The sequence below is a fragment of the Ornithodoros turicata genome, chromosome 1, assembly GCF_037126465.1.
Source record: "Ornithodoros turicata isolate Travis chromosome 1, ASM3712646v1, whole genome shotgun sequence".
Taxonomy (NCBI): Eukaryota; Metazoa; Arthropoda; class Arachnida; order Ixodida; family Argasidae; genus Ornithodoros; species Ornithodoros turicata.
The window spans coordinates 74,236,382-74,255,848 of NC_088201.1; the positions used below are offsets into that span (position 1 = coordinate 74,236,382).

A 19,467-nucleotide genomic window follows, 5' to 3' on the forward strand; every position below is an offset into this window, starting at 1 on the left:
GAGTGAATAGCCTGTAAAGTTTCTAAGATATCTACATTAACAAAATCGAGTCCCTTGTCTGCTCGCCTATTCAATGATTTAATGACGTGATTAACTTCATCTACTCCGAATGGTTTATCTATATAATTTCTATCTACCGAACCAATGCTGGTACAATGAGAATATGCTAGTGCTGAATAATTATTATGATTAATGCCATAAACTGATTCTAAAATTGCCAAACATGTTTCTATGTAATCTTTAGTAATGGTTCCATCTGACCTCATAATTGCTGGTATAATTGTCTTATGTTTGGGTTTTGCCATAAATTCTTTGTACGTCAGCCCAAAGGGCCTTACAGAGCTCATGCCATTAATTTTATTATTGACTAAGTCTATTTTTGCTTTATTAATACTAGCTTTGTAAACATTAAATAATTGAAAATACTTATCTTTAATATAATCCATTCTCCTATCCCCCCGTGCCTTCTGAAATATTCGGCGCATAGCGCGTACTCTCTTTCTCAATGCGGTTAGCTCGTCTGACCACCACTCGACATTTCTATTTCTTTTCTTAACCCATCGTAAATGCCTAACTCTGAAGTATTCTATACGTTGTTGTAAAAACTTTTACTTTTACTCTAACTTTTTAACTTGCCTGATATTCTGTCTTCTGATTAACGCTATCCAGTCATCCCCAACTATATCTTGAATCCATCTTTTCCTACCTGTCGCCGTCAACTGAATTCTACCTGGGTCTTTATTCTCAAAACACGTAAATGTGGTGAAACGATGATCGCTACCTGTCGCTAAATCGTGTACTATCCAGTTACCAATTTTATCAAAGTCCTTTTCTGATACAAGAGTTACGTCTATCCATGAATCCCCATTCCGGGAGTGGAATGTGGACAGGGAATTGGGATTATTTACTATGGCCATATCATTAGCTAGAATGTAATTGAACAGGTCTTCACCCCTGTCATCCTCTCTACTACCGCCCCATAGTTGGTGTTTCGCATTAACATCACCCGACACCAGTAACATTTTATTCTGAAACGTACGATTGATACTGTTCAGATCATGCAGCACCGTTGCCATATCCGTTGTGGGGCTAATATATACATTAACAAGAATGAGCTCAAAGTCCCCAAATGTGATGACTACCACTATCAGATCCTCCCTGACCATCACGTCCCCGTAAATGTCAAAAATAACGACACAAACTTTTGCTCCGGTGATACAGCGTATCAAGCTAGTGCCTTGAGGCAGAAAAGATTCCGAAGAGACAAAGGGTTCCTGCACGAGTGCAACATGCACCTGGTTCTCAATACAAAATTGGGTCATAGCGTCCATGGTCGCCCTACCCCTACCGGCATTAAACTGCAAAACTTTTAGGTGTACCATTTCAATTAATAGTGGTTATTACCAATTCCATGCGTTGTACAGTGGTATTATATGTAACCTTAGTTTCTATTTTCAACATTAGTGCGCATTTTATGAGCCTCCCTTTTAAACTAAGGGCACCTAGTGGTACCGAATGGATGGTCCACCCCGAGTGCAGCACCACGAAGGACGTTCTCTCTTTGACACGCCGCACAAAGGTCGGAACCCCGCGCCCGGGTACACTGTCGCGCCAGGTGCCCCACATCCCCGCACCTGAAACATCTAGCATTTTGTTCGGTACATGACCTAGTCCCGTGTTGATAAGAGAGGCACCGATAACACGCTCTGACGTTTAAGATCTCTTGCACCCGGCACGAGGCCCAACCCGTGTGCAGCCGTCCCTTACTAATCATTATTGCCGCCTTCTCGGGACTGACCTCCACCAGGTAGTTCGTGTACGCTCCCTGTTTGACCTGATTCAGTACTTTAAATTCTTCATCGGTTATGCTCAAGTCGTTTTTTATGTTAATGACTTCCCTCAAGATCGCTGCGTCGAGCCTAGTTTCGACCCCCCACAGCTTTAATCTGGTGTTTCTCACCTTTGGGAATGAGCTTTTTACAATACTGTCTAATTCCTTATCCGTTACCATGGCATCGGCCATAGCCCGAAGGCCTTCCAGTGTCTGAGCCTTTACCAATATGCCACCACTTTTAATATCTGAGTTCTACCTCCGGGATACCTAGTGCCACCGGGTCAAGCTTGGTCTGAATCTTATTTTTTATCTCGTCGTTCCTCGCACCTTCCTTAGCATGAATAAACATCACATGTTCTTTTTTATGTACCGGAAAATTCGTGCGCAGCACGCCTTCCCTCACGGTCTCTGCGTATGATGTTCGCGGCGTTGCTAGTTTCTCTGTGAGTTTTTTTTATTTCGGTCCGCTTCTCGTCTACTTCCTCCGAAGCTACCTGCAACCTAACTTTTATCTCGCTGACTGTGCGCTCCAGTTCTGTGTTCCTATTCTGGAGTTCGTCTATTCTGTCCTTGGCGTCCTCGAACAGCAGAGCGTGGATCCTTTTATTCTCTTCCTTCGTCGCGCATTCCTCAATTAATTTCTCATTTTTTTCATTGAGTTGCTTGACGGCTTGATCTGCCTCCCTTTTGAAGTCTAATGTTAAATTGGCCCTCGTTACGGCCTCAACGAGTTTCATTTCCATGTCACGGATTATGCGCTCATATTCCAAAAATATGTTACCCAACCCGACTCTGACGGGCTTCGTTAGATTTGCTTCCAGATTGAGGAACTCTGCTTTCAGTTCGGTAAGTTTCATGTCTATGACCCTGCTTCCTCCCTTTACACATTCCGTGTTAACCTGCTGGGTCTGGAACGCTCCTACAAGGGACGTTCTCTTTTTCGTTTTACCTGTCCCGTCATCAGCTCTAACAGGTGATCTAGCTAACCTATTGGCTGGCGTGAAGGGATACCCTTCTCTACTCTCGTCGGCAGAACTCATAATAACTACTACCAATGAAACTTGAAACGGCAGACAGTTCTCATACTTTGTTATGAACAATAAGCGAGGGTGTACACTTGTAATAAAGATACCCGCAACATACACCACAGAGATATTACTGACAAAGTCAAACTAGTGCTAATCAAGTCCGACCACGTGTAATTCAAAATGCGCAAAAATAGCTAATCGACAAGGAAACAGGTGCTCTGACACACTATAAGCTTTACTACAGCGCTTATATTATGTTCTAACCGGCCTTTAACTGTTATTACGTGTAACGATGCACGTGTGATGGAAAACTACAAGAAAAGATTTACTTCACGAAAAATCATTTGCTCAAAACGACTATAACAAAGGGCGACAATTCTTTTGAACGGTCTACTAACAAATTCCGCTACCACATGGGAAACGTTTATCACGCGAAAACGAACACAAATTCTCAAATACTAAATACCCAAAAAGAACGCTTCAAACCACCTTTCAAAAGACCCCCCGACCCCCCGAAAATAACCGTAACGTTGCTTTTACAGCCACACTAAAGTAATACAAAAAAAAAAAAAACACAAAGAACTTGTGGCGGGCGGTTACCCACCCCAGCCGCTAAAGTTAGGCCTAATTCGGAATCAAAACACCCCTTTGTGTGTGCCTGTAAAGCTAAGAAAGCGGTTCTAGTGGTTCTAACATCTCGAACCGCTTCCAAGACACGCCGTACAAGGGCTTTGTATGCAAGCTGTTTAGCGTCTGCGAAAGGCAGTTTTAGTGTGCTCTTCAGGAAGTTTTTTAAGAGCCTTTACTCCAGGCTTCTTTTAAGAGCTTTAAAATGACACGTGACTAATGTGTGATTTTCACTTGAGATCGGAAGGGAGGGGCACACATAAATACCTGAAACCCTCAAATCAATTAATAACAGTAGGACCAAAATTACAAGGGTTCAAAATACCGACATCGTTCTTGTTCACAAAAGACATCATTGCACACTCTGCAAAATTTATCTGTCGTTGTCATGGCAACACTGCAATCGACTCGTTCAGCATATGCTGATCCGTGGTCTGGAAATTTAAATGCGTCATTACCCACTTTCGCAGGTCCATTTTGCCCATATTGCGCCAATATTTCCGCGATAATGCCAACGATGTGTCCGCGTAATTATAAAGCATTATCTAGTATAATATCCACCTCTGATATTGCCTCTTTCTTTATTTCTTTTTTTTTATTTCTGCAGACCTTCTTATTGATCAACGTTGCATCGCGTTACAAAAAATAATACTGCATCGCCCTGAAAACGAAGAACCGGTGCTCTGCCCGTCTTGCTGAAGGACCCAGGAAGTACAGCTTGGGACAAAAGTTTACGGAACACAGAACCTGCGTATTTCTTCAGCGGAGCGGCCACCTGTTAACTATCAGGAAGAGATCAAGTAAGAAACAGGTGGCCGGCAATTCTATCCATTTCTCAGTATGTGTGTTGACTTCGGTTTGCTGCAAGATAGCCGCTCCATTGGAGAAATGCGACACCCCGGTGTTCCGTAAAGTTTTGTCCCAAGCTGTACCACGAAACCTCCCTCCCTCAGAAGCCCACACTGGAATCCGAATAGTGTATGAACCAAAAATTTCCAACCCGTTCCTAGCCCAGTAAACCACTAATATCCCTAGGATGTCCCTACAAGGTCGTGAACATCCTGAATATCTGGACATTCCAGCGATGTCTGTGGGATATCCCAGAACAACATTCGCGATCCAGTTTTACCCAGTAGTTAACTGACGTCCCAGGGACGTCTGTAGGATATCGCGCTTTGTATGTTTCAAAAGAAGCAGCCTGCATCCCCGAAGTATCCATGCAAGATCTAGTATATACCAGATTTTAGGCAGAACGTCAGTGCGATGTCGCCAGGACGTCGCCTGGGGATATACGGATAAATATGTGATGTTTCACATGTTATTTGGACAGCAACTTTTTTCTTGCGCTGAGAGCAAGCAAAAACTTCTGTGAACCTTAACTAGATATGGGGGGGAACAAGTAAAACCGTTATGTATCTCTCTCGTTCACGTGCAGCTGACCATGCAACGTATCTATCTGTGCACGACACTAGTCGAGCAACAGAATTCGACCACTTTTACAGCTCCATTCGGCAGGTAATCACATTATAAACAATAGCCTGAATTAAAAACACAATACTCGATAGGAAGGAATGTCAGAAACGTTATTGGTTATACCTTGGATCTGCACATACACGAATTAACTGCAAAGACGCATCCCCTCACCATTACATATGTCTTTCGCCGCAATACTCTTATAATGAACGTGCCACAACAGCTTTTATTTCAGTATATGCTCCAGCCATTTCGACAACACACTCTATTGTGGATGCTCCGGTATCCCTCCACGTACGCGGTGGGGTGGAAGGGGGCGCAAAGGGTAGCACGTTGAACTCGAATAGACCAGTCCCCGTCGTAAATGCCGTTTTCTCCTTGTGCTTCTCTCTGGTGAGCACGTGCCTGTAACCGGATGCCAAGCCCAATGATGTAAAATACCGAGACTGGTGGGCCATATCAATAATATCATGTATCATGGGCAATGAATGGACATCCTTCTTAGTTACAGCGTTTATTTTCCTGAAGTCGACACAGAATGTCGATGTTTCGTCCCTTTTTCGTACTAACACGACCAGTGAAGACCACATGCTGGGCGACTCCCTGATGATTCCCCTCTGGAATATTTCTGTCTTTCTTCTCCCAGTAAACCAGATATATCTCGGAAACGTCCACACGATATCCCACTTGGGATTTTGGGATATCCCAGGGACTAGGCTGAATAGCTCGTTGACGTCTCTGGGACAGACAGAGGACCCGTATTTCTTCCACATTTGCTGATCCAGGGAAGGTTCCAGGAATGTCTCTCAGGGATATTTCGGACATATAGAGGACATATACAGGACGTATTATTATTATTGTATTTCGTTGCTTTTTTTGCAATTTTTACTTATTCTATGGGGAATACTACTCTGCAACAGAGAACATCATATCAACGAACTCATTTATTGGATGCACACCAAGTACAAAGACGTTTTGTGCACAAATATATACATAAATAGACTGGTAATTAACGATAGGGTGACACAGGTAAGAGGCGATGCTGTTGCCACATTCGGTAAATAAAACATCAAAATCCTGAGAGGAGTATTGCCATCTGACTAGTATTGCTGTATCGACAGCTTAAGTGCTTAACCAAGTACACTGATGTTACATACACCGTAAAGATGCTCTTTCTATTGTATAAAATATTATATTAAAACACATACTGATAATTAACAATATAGGGTGCCACTGATAAGACGCGATGATGCTAGCGCATTCGATAAATAAAACACCAAAATCCTGAGATGAGCATTCTCGTATGACTAGTACTGCTGTCACAACAGCTGTAAGTGCACTTAATGTTTTCTGTGTGAATAGTGACACACATGCACGTAGAGCAAATTTGCAGCTGGCATGACTGATAATGTAACGTAATATGTTTCGACACTTCACATGAATTCCCCAGAATCCAGTTGTTGGGTGTGGCGGACAAGAGAAATTCGAAAAGATGAAGCATAACTGTAATGAAAAAAAACAAGCTGTCTGACGGTGTCCATCCTTCATCAGGTGAACAATTCTTCAAACAGTTGGTATATATATATATGTATCATTCTTAACATGAACATATGAGAGATCAAATTCATTCGCAATGCAAGTGAGGCACACTCAACATCAGGGTAAAATAACAGAGTTCCAGCAACGAAGTTCCTTCTTATTTCATTCTGATGTGTCGCCTCCCTTGCATCACGAATTTGTTCCTTCCCTCTTATGTTTATATTAGGAATGATACATGCCAACTGTTTCCAAAATTGCTCACCTGATGAGTGACAGACTCTGTCCGAAAGCTTGTTTCCCCCATTAAAGTTTTGCTTCATCCTTTAGAATTTTTCGTGTTTGCCTCTTTCAGAAAAATATAACAAAAGCTAACTTAAAGACACTAGCTACAAATCTACATTGACTAGATATCAGATATTAAGTTTAAAACAAGAATCAAAGGTACAAGGTTGAAAGGCTCAATTAGCCATGTGGTTTTACACATGTGGCTCTTGCACGCGAGAGTGCTGTGTTGTCTTTTACATGACAGGTACACGGTAGTTATATCACAGTAGTCACAAAAGTTCCAATCCTCCCCATAACTGTGCGGAAGGTTGCACTGATGATGAAAGAAGGCGTTCCACTACTCGTTGCCCTTTGACCTCATGGCGTGATGTGGACTTTCTCTGGCCATGTAAGCTGTGGGTCCTGTGAAGAGGCATGCTAATATGCAAAGGTTTCCTGGAGAAACAACACAATTACCTACATCAGCCGCTGGTCTTCTGCCTCAGTCTCCTGTCCTTTGCATGTCGTAGCCACCCTTTAATTTCTGACTCAACTTCAAAATTTGTTGCATTGGCCAAAGTCTTGTTAGCATGAACAGCACCTACACAGTCAAATTGCGCTTAATGATTTAAATTATCAAAAAGCACCTTGTTGCATGTCATGACTATGTGCTCTGTGTTTTAACATGTGCATGCTGAGAACATGTGCAAGCATATCAGAACTGAGCATAAAACTACACCTAGTTTATAAAAGCAACTAACTTTTGAAATATTACTGTTATTGAGGATCCCCTACTGTGCGGATAACACTGCTACATGCATCTGAAATGAATGGTTATCTGCAAAGCAAGCCTGATGATGCCCAGTAGGACATGGATGTTTGTGTACTCAAAAATTGTTTCGACACCCACAAATGGCAGACATGATCTGTACAAAGATGTGGGCGCAAGCAGCTATAGCACTTTTCTCCTGTTTGAGCATAGCAATAAATTAAACTTGATTTAGCTTCATTCACTTACGCATGATGATGCCAGGAAACTTCAATTCCTTGAAGACTAGCTTCCCTTTTTTACCTTCCCAGCTGAATTTCTCCGCCACATCATCAGTGAAAAGGTGACACATGATTCTCTTTACTGCCGTTTTTACCGAACTTCCACCAAGGACGGCAAGCTCTCTGTACTGCAAATATATCAGATTCCTCCACATTTTCAGACATCGCTGCATGTACGAATTATGGGGCAAATTTCGGTAGTAGTCACATCAAACCGCACAGAGGTTGCTTCACATTTAGACCTCTGCATTTTAATGTGACTAATACCATAATTCAGATTACTGTAGTAGTACTTGACAAGAATCATACACACAATTTAGTAAATATTTCAATGGTTATATACAGGACAGAGTGAAAGGAAAGCATGCGATGCATGTGTAATACTTCCAAACATTGGTCTGCTGGAAAGTAAACATTTCCATGAAACACTTTGCAAAGAGTTTATAAAGAGGTGGGTTGCTCACCAACTGCTCCTCCTTCTGATTTGTTAAGTGGTGTTGAAAGCTTTCCAGCAGCTCTACAGAATGAAATGGCTCAGTCACAACTAGAGGTGCAGCTGGTGACGAGGCCTGGAGTGGGACAAGGCTTGAGATCAAGTCTCCTTGCTGCTGTAGATTCATGCGGAGAATATTCAGGCTTTTCAAAACCTGCCGCTGGAATTCTGAAAATGTTTTACCAATAAGTATAGTGCATCCTAATATTGATTTCACATAGAATGGCAAAACCATTTGATGACATCTGCGAGTACCTCCAAAAGGCACTCACCATACTCTGGCAGTGGCTGCTCAAGTGATGAATTTCCTGTCGGTGCGCTCATTCCCCTGGCACGAAAATTACGAGTAGAATCATTCCCTACAAAAATGAGAAAAGTGAAACATTCGATACATGGACACAAAGGCATTGACCGCCTCTGCATGCCAAAGAGACCATGACATCAATCATTACCAACTTCCATGTGAATTTCCGATGCTTGGGATGCTGAATCATCTGGGCAAGAGAATACCATATGAACAGAGGAAAATTTAGGCACTACGGGGTACAGAACCATCCACCACTACCCAACCATATTACGTTGGCTTACATACCTGGCTCGTTGAAAATAGTGGTGTCCAGCAAGCTTGGTAGAATTGGCTCTGTAATATTTTGAAATCATGCATTCAGCAAAATGTGTGGTGGGCAAAGGCAACATATCTGCAAACAGCAGCAGCTGAGGAGTATATGAAAAAGTGAAAAAAGGCTGGCTGTCACTGTTCAATCTTGCGCACGTTTGAAGCCAAGCCACAGGAGCTGGCTGGTATTTTGAGAGAAACCCAGCAAAGAACTTACGGCTCCCCCTGGCAGGTTGGGTGCACGATTCCTGGAATCACGTAGTGGTGTCGAGGCAAGAACCAGTTAAAGCAGACCCAGGGCGACGTGCATCTTGTGAAGAGGCACAAGGTATCTCTTTACTGTAAGACTGTGTGGGAGAGCAGCTACGTTGGTTGGAACCTAGCAGAGACGCAGCAGGAGAAAATTATAGCAAGATGAACATCTCATGAACATCTGCAGTTAGATTTGATTACCTGTGCTACTCCTCATGGACTGGCATGAGGATGGAGATTTCCCACAATAACCAGCTGTAAAATGTAACAATTTGCATAGAAACTTCTAGAAATGTTCAAACAGCACAAAAGCTCGTTGTGCTTCAACCAATGCTCACAGCAATGGTGCTTTAACAATGTCCTTGGCAACATATCGAATTAACTACGACGTAGCAGTAGCCACCAGGGGATACACATACGTTTTGCGAAGCTGTCAGGTACAGCAGGGAATGCGTCATCTTCGTCACTGTCAAATGTGCGAGCACGTCGTATTCTCTTAGATGGTAACTCCTTTGCACCGATGAAGTCAGAAGTGTACTCAGAGACTGCCAGATTCTCTCGCGCTTTTTCGTAGGTTGCTGTTGAGGTAGAATTGCTACCATGAGGACGGAACATACAGTTCTCAACAAGAAAACTTACGGAATATTCCTTTCATGTCCACTTTGTAGTTGTCGTAGCTGTGGCCTGGGAGAGATCCCTTTTTGATCATGGCACGAACTTTGTTTGTGGGGAGTCTTGGCCACTTGCAAAAACTTCCAGATATCCATGTGCATGGAACCACCTCCACTTCATCATGCTCGACAAAGTGTGCAATTGTATACTGCACCTTAAAAGAAAGCTTAAAATTCTTGAGGTAGAAACAAAGCCTATGGAACACGCAGCTGGTGTAATTCCCCCTGAAAAGGATGTTCCAGTGGCTGGAGGGTTGCGGGCGACTGTGAAACAAAATCAAGGGTGGACGAGTTCCACAGCTGGCTAACCTTTTCAGTGACTTTCATCTTTCATCATCTTTCAAGGGTGGACTGTTTTATCTTCGCTTAGCCACTACTGTCCAGCCAATGGAATATCACATTTGGGGGAAGTTACACTGGCGGCATGTTCCGTAGGCTTTCTGATCACACGATACGTCTTACAAAGTGTAATTATATTTCGATAACATTGATTATTCGATAAATTTTGAAAAGCGTATTCACATGCATCTCATGAAATTCACATGCATCTGTTGTTGAAAATGACAGAAGCTGTACTGTCGAGGTTGTGTGACATGTATTGGTAGATGGTAGTCTTACGTGGTCGTACGCGATTCTTGCAAACACGTACCATAACAATCCTGACAAAGTTCCGTTCAGCGTGAGAGGAGGGAGAAGGGGGCGGCCATGTGATGTCAGCAGACCATGACCAATCACGTCGTTGTATAGACTGCCCTCTGCGTGGAACATGCTAATGCTGCTCCCCACTCGAGGTCGCTGGTATGTGTAAATTCGTGACTGAGCACCAACGATCTCGTGAATCCCTATAAATGTCTTCGTGGACCCCATGTCAGAGCCACTGCGACAGGATGTATCCCAAGCAGCACAATGTACTTAAAGTCGAGTGCAGTAGGGGTGGACAGTATGCGTCTTACCAATGTTCTTTAGTTTCAAGAGTCTGTTCAAGGCCTTCCACCTACCCATCCACCCCTATTGCACTCGACTTCCAGTACATTGTGTTGCTTGGGATATGACACAAAAAAGCACATCAGACGACAGAACGACACAAAACAAACGACAAGGTCCTAGTATATAAGACAGCCTTGTTTGTTGCATTTTTCTGTTTTCTTTTTTTTTTTTTTTCTGGGGTGGTACTGTGGTGCTACTATGCATTGCGTTGTTTTGTAAGATTTGTAATATGAGGCCACTGTATGCCGGTAAGTGCTTTGATGTGTGTCATGACTGGCGAATTCGTGTATCGACAAATATGAAAGAGAGCACAGAATACGGTTGTTGGATGCGTTTTTTTATTGTATGCGCGATTACCAGAAATAGAAGCTGCAGATATAACAATCTCTATCGGTCCATGCCTATTCATTTCATGATTCACTGATGATTCCTTTAACAAGCACAAATAAATCTACGCAATTAGCTCTCTTTGTTCTTCCGTAATCATGCATCCCAACTATGGAGAGAAAATGTAGGTGGAGCACATTTTGCAGATTGATCTTGGTAAAGCCTCTCGGTGATGAAATATGGTGATGCATGACAGTGTTTTAAGCTTATTCTGTCAGTTTTCACGTTCCTTCTGTTGGACATGCCTTAAGTGAGAAATTATTTATTTAAAGGTAGTTGATAATATTTTGATGCAAAAATGAGGTTGTGACGCATTCTGAGAATGCTGGAAATGGCTACTATCGCCACAAGAAATCTTTATTTTAATGTAAAGAAATATCATTCTTATGATATCCGTAGTATATCCACAGAATATTCACTGGGGGACATTTGTGACGTCCCATGGTGGATATACAGTGGACATTGTGAGGATACACGTGACGTCTGTGACGTGTGAGACCAATTTGGGAGATCTGTGGGATATTGGTGGTTTGCTGGGCTGTCGTTCGAATGGCGACTTTCGGTACGGATGTAGTCGGATGGGCGTTGATGCTCCCGTATCGATTTCATGATGCCCCGTCGGTTCGCACGCTGCCGTAAAGAGGTGGCTGTATTCTTTGAGCAGATCGCGGACCTGCCGTCTGTCATCCGCCAGGAGGTTGTCCTCGGTCTGCACCTGGTTGCTCTCCTGTGGCGGATACCCGGGAAACGTCACACCAAACACTGTGTCGTATATGGACGTCGCCTTTGCCAGAGATGCTCCTAGAGTGACGACAATTGGCGAAGATGAAGGATTGGCGGCTTGCACATTACCCAACGTTGTTCTTGACCATTGTTATCGTCCTGGCGATGTTAGGTCTAGACGTTTGCACTGTGTCGGTCAGGGGTTCCCCTAGGTATATGCCTTTGGCGGGAATTTTGAAGGGTAGGATGGTTTCTCGGGACCAAACAGTGGCTGTCTGAAGGAGCACTTTACGTTGACAGGATTTAACTACGGTCTACTTCAACTACTTCAGACTGACTTGCCTTCATGTTTCTGTAGCGCTTTATGTCGCTCTTGCTTTGTATGTAGGGTCCCCAATAACAGAAGGGGTCCTATTGATATCTGATATTTGTCGGAAACTGGATATTTGTGTATCCTGTGGATAATACGTTTTGCCCGTATCATGTACGCTCAGGGGTCCATGTAAGAGAAACTTGGAGTTCGCACAGACGTCCGACGAAGATCTACACGGACAATGTAACGATAGTATATGGACATCGTTATTCTACATGCTTTGGCATTTATGTGTGAGTTTATTCAATTATTCATGAGAGTACCTCAAGTGCCTGCAAGGGCATTACGCGGTACGCTCGGACCACAGGGTACTGGATTCTGCATACCCAGGGGTCCTCATACCGATATTGTATCTTCATTCTCGCTGGATATTCGAGGTATATCCACAGGACGTACGAGTATGATCACGAATGTTGGGGAATTAAACGTACATCCACGGGATCCACGTACATCGCTGTTGTTTGGGGGTCGCACATACTTGATACATGTCGCCCCGCACACGTCCTGCACTCGGGTGACTTCTCATTGCTTTGTAGCGTGATTAGGCTTGATGCATCGGAAACACAGGTACTGGACAGCATTTCCTTGTTATCCTCGGGAGATTTGGAACCTGCACAGACTGACGTTGCATGCCCAGTGAAGTTATAGAATGTACACATAATTCGCTTCCACGGTTTCGCCATGATTTGCGGTGTTGTGAGAGGCATATCTGTCGGTTGCCTTGTTCTGTTGTGAAAAGTCGATTTTACAGGGTCCGGCATCGCGTAAGTGGTATAAAGTATTCGCGATATTTCACTTCGTTGCCTAGGAATGTCAACAGTATCTACCAAGCTTGTCTGTGGAAAGGAACACTTGATGATTCTGAGGAGTCTTGTTGGTTTTTTTTCTTTTGTTTTTTGTTTTTTTACATACGCACCTTTCCTTCACCTTCAATGTAAGAGAGGGAAAGAGCAGACTATCGCCTCTTGCGTCCCGGAAAAAGATAAAAAGAAATCAGAAAATGCAACCCAAGGGCAGTTCCGATAGAGTCACCCAATACATTTGTTTTTGTTTAGTTTCCACAAGTTAAAGCTCATCTTCGACACATGAGGCGGCACCATGCTCTTTCACCCTGTCACATTGGGGATGAAAGAAAGATGCGTCTTCGAAGGCGCGCAATGAACAAAACAAGGAAAAATTTGTGTCCCTTCACGAATTTTTTGCGGACGATCTATCGAACAGATTTTGTTCTGAAAACGGCTCCGGAGTGAGGTGACCGAAGGGGCCAGGTGTCCTCATTGGGACAACTTCGTAGCTTTTATAATTAAAAAGTTAATTATTAAAAGTTAATTGAGACATTGCCTTAGGAGTTTGCTAATGCCCTCCTAAGGAGCGCCCTTCAGCATATGCTATATTGCAATTGGTTTGACCTCGCAAAAGTGATATATATATATATTTTAAAATATGTTCGCATTTAGCTGGGACACCCTGTATATTCATTGAAGTGTAGAGTTGACAGTTGAGTACTTTTCCGCAGAACGGCGCCTTGAAACGGTTCCTGAAACCAGAACAAAACATGAAATGAGGAACATTGAGTGAAAGGCATAAGAAGAGACGACAGACATATTTATGTATAAACTGAAGTGCTCAACACATAGTTTGAATCAGTGTACTTTTGTGAAAGCAGAAAAGTATGACTGCTGTACCTATCTTGTAGTATTCACCTTAACCTACTGCTAACGCTTGTGAAAGAAGTTGCAAAAATCAATATCAAGACTCACAAACAGGGACTCAAAAGCAAAATGGTAAATGGTTAAGTGTGGTGTCTTACACCGAATGTACAGGGCAGAGCCCAGTTACGCAGCCTGACTCCATCGTTCCATTCCCAAACCTTTTATTGCACGCGCCTCGAGCCATCATGACGATGCCTCGCCGATACCACATATCCCCCTTTGTTGAAAAAGACAATCCCATGACATACAAACTTCCAAAACAAAGTCAATTGCAAATTAGCACACAAGACGGCAAATGCTCTAGCATTCCACAATGTATATGTCCAGCGAAATGACATGTCCACTTTATGTTCCTGGAATGGTGTTCGGGTATCTCACAGGTGGTGCACGACTTCTCGCGCTACGTCGTAATGGCGGTGGTGGTGGTGGTGGTGCTTCAAGGGCATCCTGGGGTTGCTCTACCGGCGCAGATTCCGTTTCGGGAATTGAAACAGTCCACCAGCCATGCCGTGACGAAGTGTCCACTTTGTCGCCCGCAGGTGGTTCTCGTGGCTGAGCCCGTGCAAACTTTGATGAGTGCCACACTCTCCCGTCTTCGAGGAGGTACGAGAGTGGACCACGGGGCGCTACAATCCTAAGAGGAGCTGAATACTTTGAATTGCCTTTGGTTTGCCTACCAGGCAGGCGAACGCGCACATAATCCCCTGGATGAAATCGTTTCTTGACGGCACGTCTCTTGTTGTCCTCGTTTGTTTTCTGTTTGGTTTGTCGGGCTGCTACACGACGCCGAATTGCGGGCATGTCGAGTTTCGGCGTGATGATAGGAATGCCAGTCGGCTGCAGTTTCGTTCTTAGGTTGCGGCCGTGTAGAAGCAGCGACGGTGAAACTCCAGTAGTTGCATGGGGTGTCGACCTGTACACGGTCAGATACTCCAGCACGGTGGTCCTAAGCGGCTTGTTTTCATTAGCGGCGATTTGCACGATGTCCTTGAGGACGCGGTTAAAACGCTCAACTTGGCCGTTGGCTTGCGGGTAGTAGATCGATACCAGAGTATGGCGTATTCCACAACTGCGAAGAAAGTCTTGAAATTCGACTGCGAGGAATTGTGGCCCGTTGTCTGTGACAACTTCTTCCGGATATCCCTCACGGCTAAAGAGATGTTGCAAGAACGTAGTTACTGTCCTCGCTGTAACGGTGGATGAAAAAGAAACTTCCGGCCATTTGCTGTGATAATCCACCAGAGTAAGTGCATAGCGATACGGCTGTGGGTTCTGCTCAAATGGTCCAACGATGTCCAATCCCAGCTTCGACCACGGTGCTTTAGGGAATGGTACTGGATGAAGAGGTTGCTGGGCGGTCTTCGCGGACTTATCGCAAGCCTGGCAGACAGAGCATGATCGTACCATCTTTTCCACGTGAGAATCCATGCCTGGCCACCAGTAGTACTCTCGCAACCTCTGCTTCGTGCGGACAATACCACAATGGGTGTCATGAGCAGATGCTAGGAGCCGGTCAGTCACAGCCTGAGGAACGACAATGCGATCTCCTCGTAGTAGTAGTCCGTCCACAGAAGAAAGCTCATCTCGACAACGGTAAAACGGAAGCAGTGATGTCGGTAAATTGGCGCAAGGCCACGAGTTGTCTTCAATGAATTTGACAACAGCAGTAATCGAAGGATCGACTCGTGAAGCTTCCTGCATTTCGTTTTTTGATACTGCAGACGAAACTACGCAGACAACTTCCTCGTCGAAGCTATCTTGAGCAGGCAACGGTAGCCTGGATAGGGCATCCGCGACGCAATTTTGGTCGCCTTTCTTGTATTTGATGGTGAAATTGTAGTAGAAGAGCCGAGCAGTCCACCGTGAGATGCGAAGGGGCCGGTGTCCACTTCCCTGTGAACCCAGGAGTGTGACCAAAGCCTGGTGGTCGGTGCGTAGTGTAAACGGTCGTCCCCATAGGTATACGTGCCAGTGTTCGCACGCCCACAAGCACGCCAATGCTTCCCGTTCGCCTACAGAATACTTCCTTTCTTGGGCAGACAGCGTTCGGGATGCAAAAGCAACAGTGCGCAGGTGGTTATCCTGCAGCTGCTGTAAAACGGCACCCAGACCACAAGAAGAAGCATCGGTGCTTACTACGACTGGTAGACGGGGGTCGAACATGTGGAGAATGGGACATGAAGCTAGCATTGATTTGATACGAATGAAAGACTCTTCTGCTTCTTGTGTCCAGGAAAATGATTCTCCACTTCTCAAGAGCTTCCTCAGTGGCTCCAGGACCTGTGCATAATGCGGAATAAATTTGCCATAATAACCGACAAGGCCAAGAAATGACCGAAGAGATTTTATGTCGGTTGGCGGAGGGGCTTTCTCGAGCTTCCGTAGCCGATGGCAAAGGTGAGAGCCCTCGAGCACTCACAGTATGTCCTAAGAAAGTCAGTTCGGGGACGTCAAAAATGCACTTGTGGTTGAGCCGCAAGCCTTCTTGCGAAAGTCGTTGTAGAACTGCTCGAAGGTTGTCCATATGCTCCTGCTCAGTTCGCCCGTACACGATGATGTCGTCAATATAGAATAATACTCCTTGACAGCCTTGCAGTAGGAGTGACATCATAAGCTGGAACGCTGACGGAGCGGATGCAATTACAAAGCATACACGTTTGAAACGGTAGAGGCCATCGTGGGTTATAAATGCTGTTAGATCCCTGCTGTCTGGATGTAAAGGAACTTGATGATATGCTGAAGCTAAATCGAGTTTGGAGAAACGCGTAGCTCCAGACAGGGCATTTAACAGTTCATCTGTATGGGGCAAGGGGAAACAATCTGGTATGACTGCCTTGTTTGGCTCCCGAAGGTCCACACAAAGGCGGATGGAGCCATCTTTCTTTTTCACCACCACGATTGGTGATACCCATTCCGACGCAGTAATCTTCTCTATTATATCTTGCTCTTCTAGTCGTCGCAGTTCGTCTGAAACTTGTTCGCGAACTGTGAGCGGTAGCCGTCGCAATTTACCAGTAACGGGCTTGACTTCCGACCGCACTTTCACCTTGTGCACGTAGTTCTTTGCAATTCCTAGCGTACCATCAAACAGGTGTTCGAAATCTGAAGCGAGTACTGACGGTAATGGAGTAGATACTGTGTTTGAGCACGTAAGGTGGAGCCCGTCGATCCTAAGTTCCAGTGCGGTGAGCGCGTCAAGGCCCAGTAGAGTTGTACCGCTCGAAACGACGTAGAAGATCACACACACTTTGCGGTTCTTGTGGGTTACCGATGCTGGGAAGCAACCGACTATAGCGATGCGGCTTCTTGAGTAGTCGAAGAGGTTGATGGACGTCGGCCTCAATGTAATGCCAGGGAAGTGCTTGTTGTAAATTGCTGCAGAAATAATGGATACTGACGAACCTGTATCCAACAGGAAATCGACGTTGGTGCCTTCAACATTTACTGTAAGATATATTCCAGTCTTGCGCCTCGTTTCGGGTGATGCAAGTTGGAGTACTGTTGGGCTGTCGTCTTGCGAGGTCGACCCAGAAGTGCTCGGATCCGAAGCTAATGTACGAACTCGGCCAGAAGATCGGCAGACCGACCGAAAGTGTCCTATCTTATTGCAAGCCAAACACTTTTTGTTTCTTGCTCTGCATGAAGGTGAGTTCGCGAGATGATCCGACGACCCGCAACGAAAGCAATGTGTGCCTGACGTCGGTACCGATGGTCTGTTACCAGTTCGGAACTGCTTGTTAGCAGTCTGCTTGAATCGTCGCTTGGCAACTTCTTGTACAGTGAAATCTTCTTCGTACTTGTGGAATTGTTTCACTTCCTTCTGTGTTTGCTCAAACTGACGCGCGAGAGCCAGAGTCCTATCCAAGGTAAGGCCAGAGCCTTCGAGCAGCAAGCGCTCACGGAGGTGAGGAACATTCGTACTCTCCACAATTTGGTCCCTGAGCATTGCGTCGCATGTGGATCCAAAATCGCAGCTGTTAGCTAGCTGACGAAGTGCAATGAGGTAGTCGTCCGTCGTTTCACCAGATTGTTGACGACGTTGTCGAAAATTATGCCGTTCGGCGATTGCGTTTGTCGCGACATCATAGTGCACGTCCAACGTGTGCAAAGCCTTTGCGAAAATATCCGGTTGCCCAGTAGAGTCTCCCGAACCTGATGATGTAGTTGAAGAATCACCCGATGGTAGCAAATCGAAGATCCGTTGACCTTCGCTTCCCAAGCAGTGGTAAAGAATCGCCTTGCGACGCGTTGCGGATTCACTGTCCAGTCCAGTTGCGATGAGGTAATTCTGGAACGATTTCCGCCATGACAGCCAGGTTTGCGGAGGCTTACCAGGATTTTGAAGAAAGAATGGTGGCGGCGGAAGACCAGACATTGTAGCAAGTCGTAAGTAGTTCCCGTCTTGTAAGTAGTTCCCGCTCGTCGCCAATATATGGTGTGGTGTCTTACACCGAATGTACAGGGCAGAGCCCAGTTACGCAGCCTGACTCCATCGTTCCATTCCCAAACCTTTTATTGCACGCGCCTCGAGCCATCATGACGATGCCTCGCCGATACCACATTAAGAGTACAAAATTTTTGGGAATGTGGACCAAATAGAAATAGTCAGTACCAAATTGGCAAACCAGAAAGGGCTAAACGATATGAATCTACCTTCCAAGTTTTACCCCAGTTTGCAGAGGATATACAGGGTATCCCAGCTAAATGTGACCATATTTTTTAAAAATATATCTATCACTTTTTCCCAGATGAAATCAATTGCAATATAGCATATGCTGAAGGGCACTCCCTAGGAGGGCATTAGCAGACTCCAAAGGCAATGTCTTAATTAACTTTTAATAATTAACTTTTTAATTATAAAAGCTACGAAGTTGTTCCAATGAGAATATCTGATCTCTTCGGTCGCCAGATACCAAAGCCGTTTTCAGAACAAAAATCCGTTCGATAGATCGTTCGCAAAAAATTCGTGAAGGAACACAATTTTTTTCTTTATTTTATTCATCGCGCATCTCTAGAGAAGCGTCTTTCCTTCGCCCCCAATACGAGAGGATGAAAGAGCACACTATCGCTTCTTGCGTCCTGGAAAAAGATTAAAGGAAACTGAAAATGCAGTCCAAGATAAGGACAGTTGCGATAGAGTCACCCGATAGATTTGTGTTTGTTTTGTTTCCACAAGTTAAAGCTAATCTTCGACGCATGAGGCGGCACTGTGCTCTTTCACTCTCTCACACTGGGTGTGAAGGAAAGCCGCTTCTTCGAAGATGCGCAATGAACAAAATAAAGAAAAAATGGCGTTCCTTCACGAATTTTTTGCGGACGATCTATCGAACGGATTTTTGTTCTGAAAACGGCTTTGGTATCTGGTGACCGAAGAGATCAGATGTTCTCATTGGAGCAACTTCGTAGCTTTTATAATTAAAAAGTTAATTATTGAAAGT

At 44.6% G+C, this 19,467-nt stretch overlaps 1 protein-coding gene and 1 long non-coding RNA gene across 3 annotated transcripts; both read right to left on the reverse strand.

The window, feature by feature from the left end:
* Positions 1–6,943: 6,943 nt before the first annotated feature.
* On the reverse strand, positions 6,944–8,665 carry LOC135400932 (uncharacterized). Of its 2 annotated transcripts, none has more exons than XM_064632955.1 (5): positions 8,581–8,665; positions 8,280–8,476; positions 7,784–7,943; positions 7,247–7,366; positions 6,944–7,188 (listed from the first exon to the last, which is right to left on the reverse strand). In XM_064632955.1, exons 1-4 carry the CDS (start codon positions 8,630–8,632, stop codon positions 7,248–7,250), a joined length of 528 nt encoding a protein of 175 aa, XP_064489025.1. In that variant the 5' UTR covers positions 8,633–8,665; the 3' UTR covers positions 6,944–7,188; position 7,247. The 2 variants fall into 2 exon arrangements, with proteins under 2 accessions (XP_064489025.1, XP_064489034.1); XM_064632964.1 differs by having other exon boundaries at positions 7,243–7,366.
* An 86-nt stretch (positions 8,666–8,751) lies between these two features.
* On the reverse strand, positions 8,752–9,220 carry LOC135400945 (uncharacterized). The gene is made up of 3 exons (XR_010424685.1): positions 9,142–9,220; positions 8,901–8,948; positions 8,752–8,802 (listed from the first exon to the last, which is right to left on the reverse strand). It is a non-coding gene; the product is annotated as an uncharacterized LOC135400945 (long non-coding RNA).
* Positions 9,221–19,467: the final 10,247 nt, after the last annotated feature.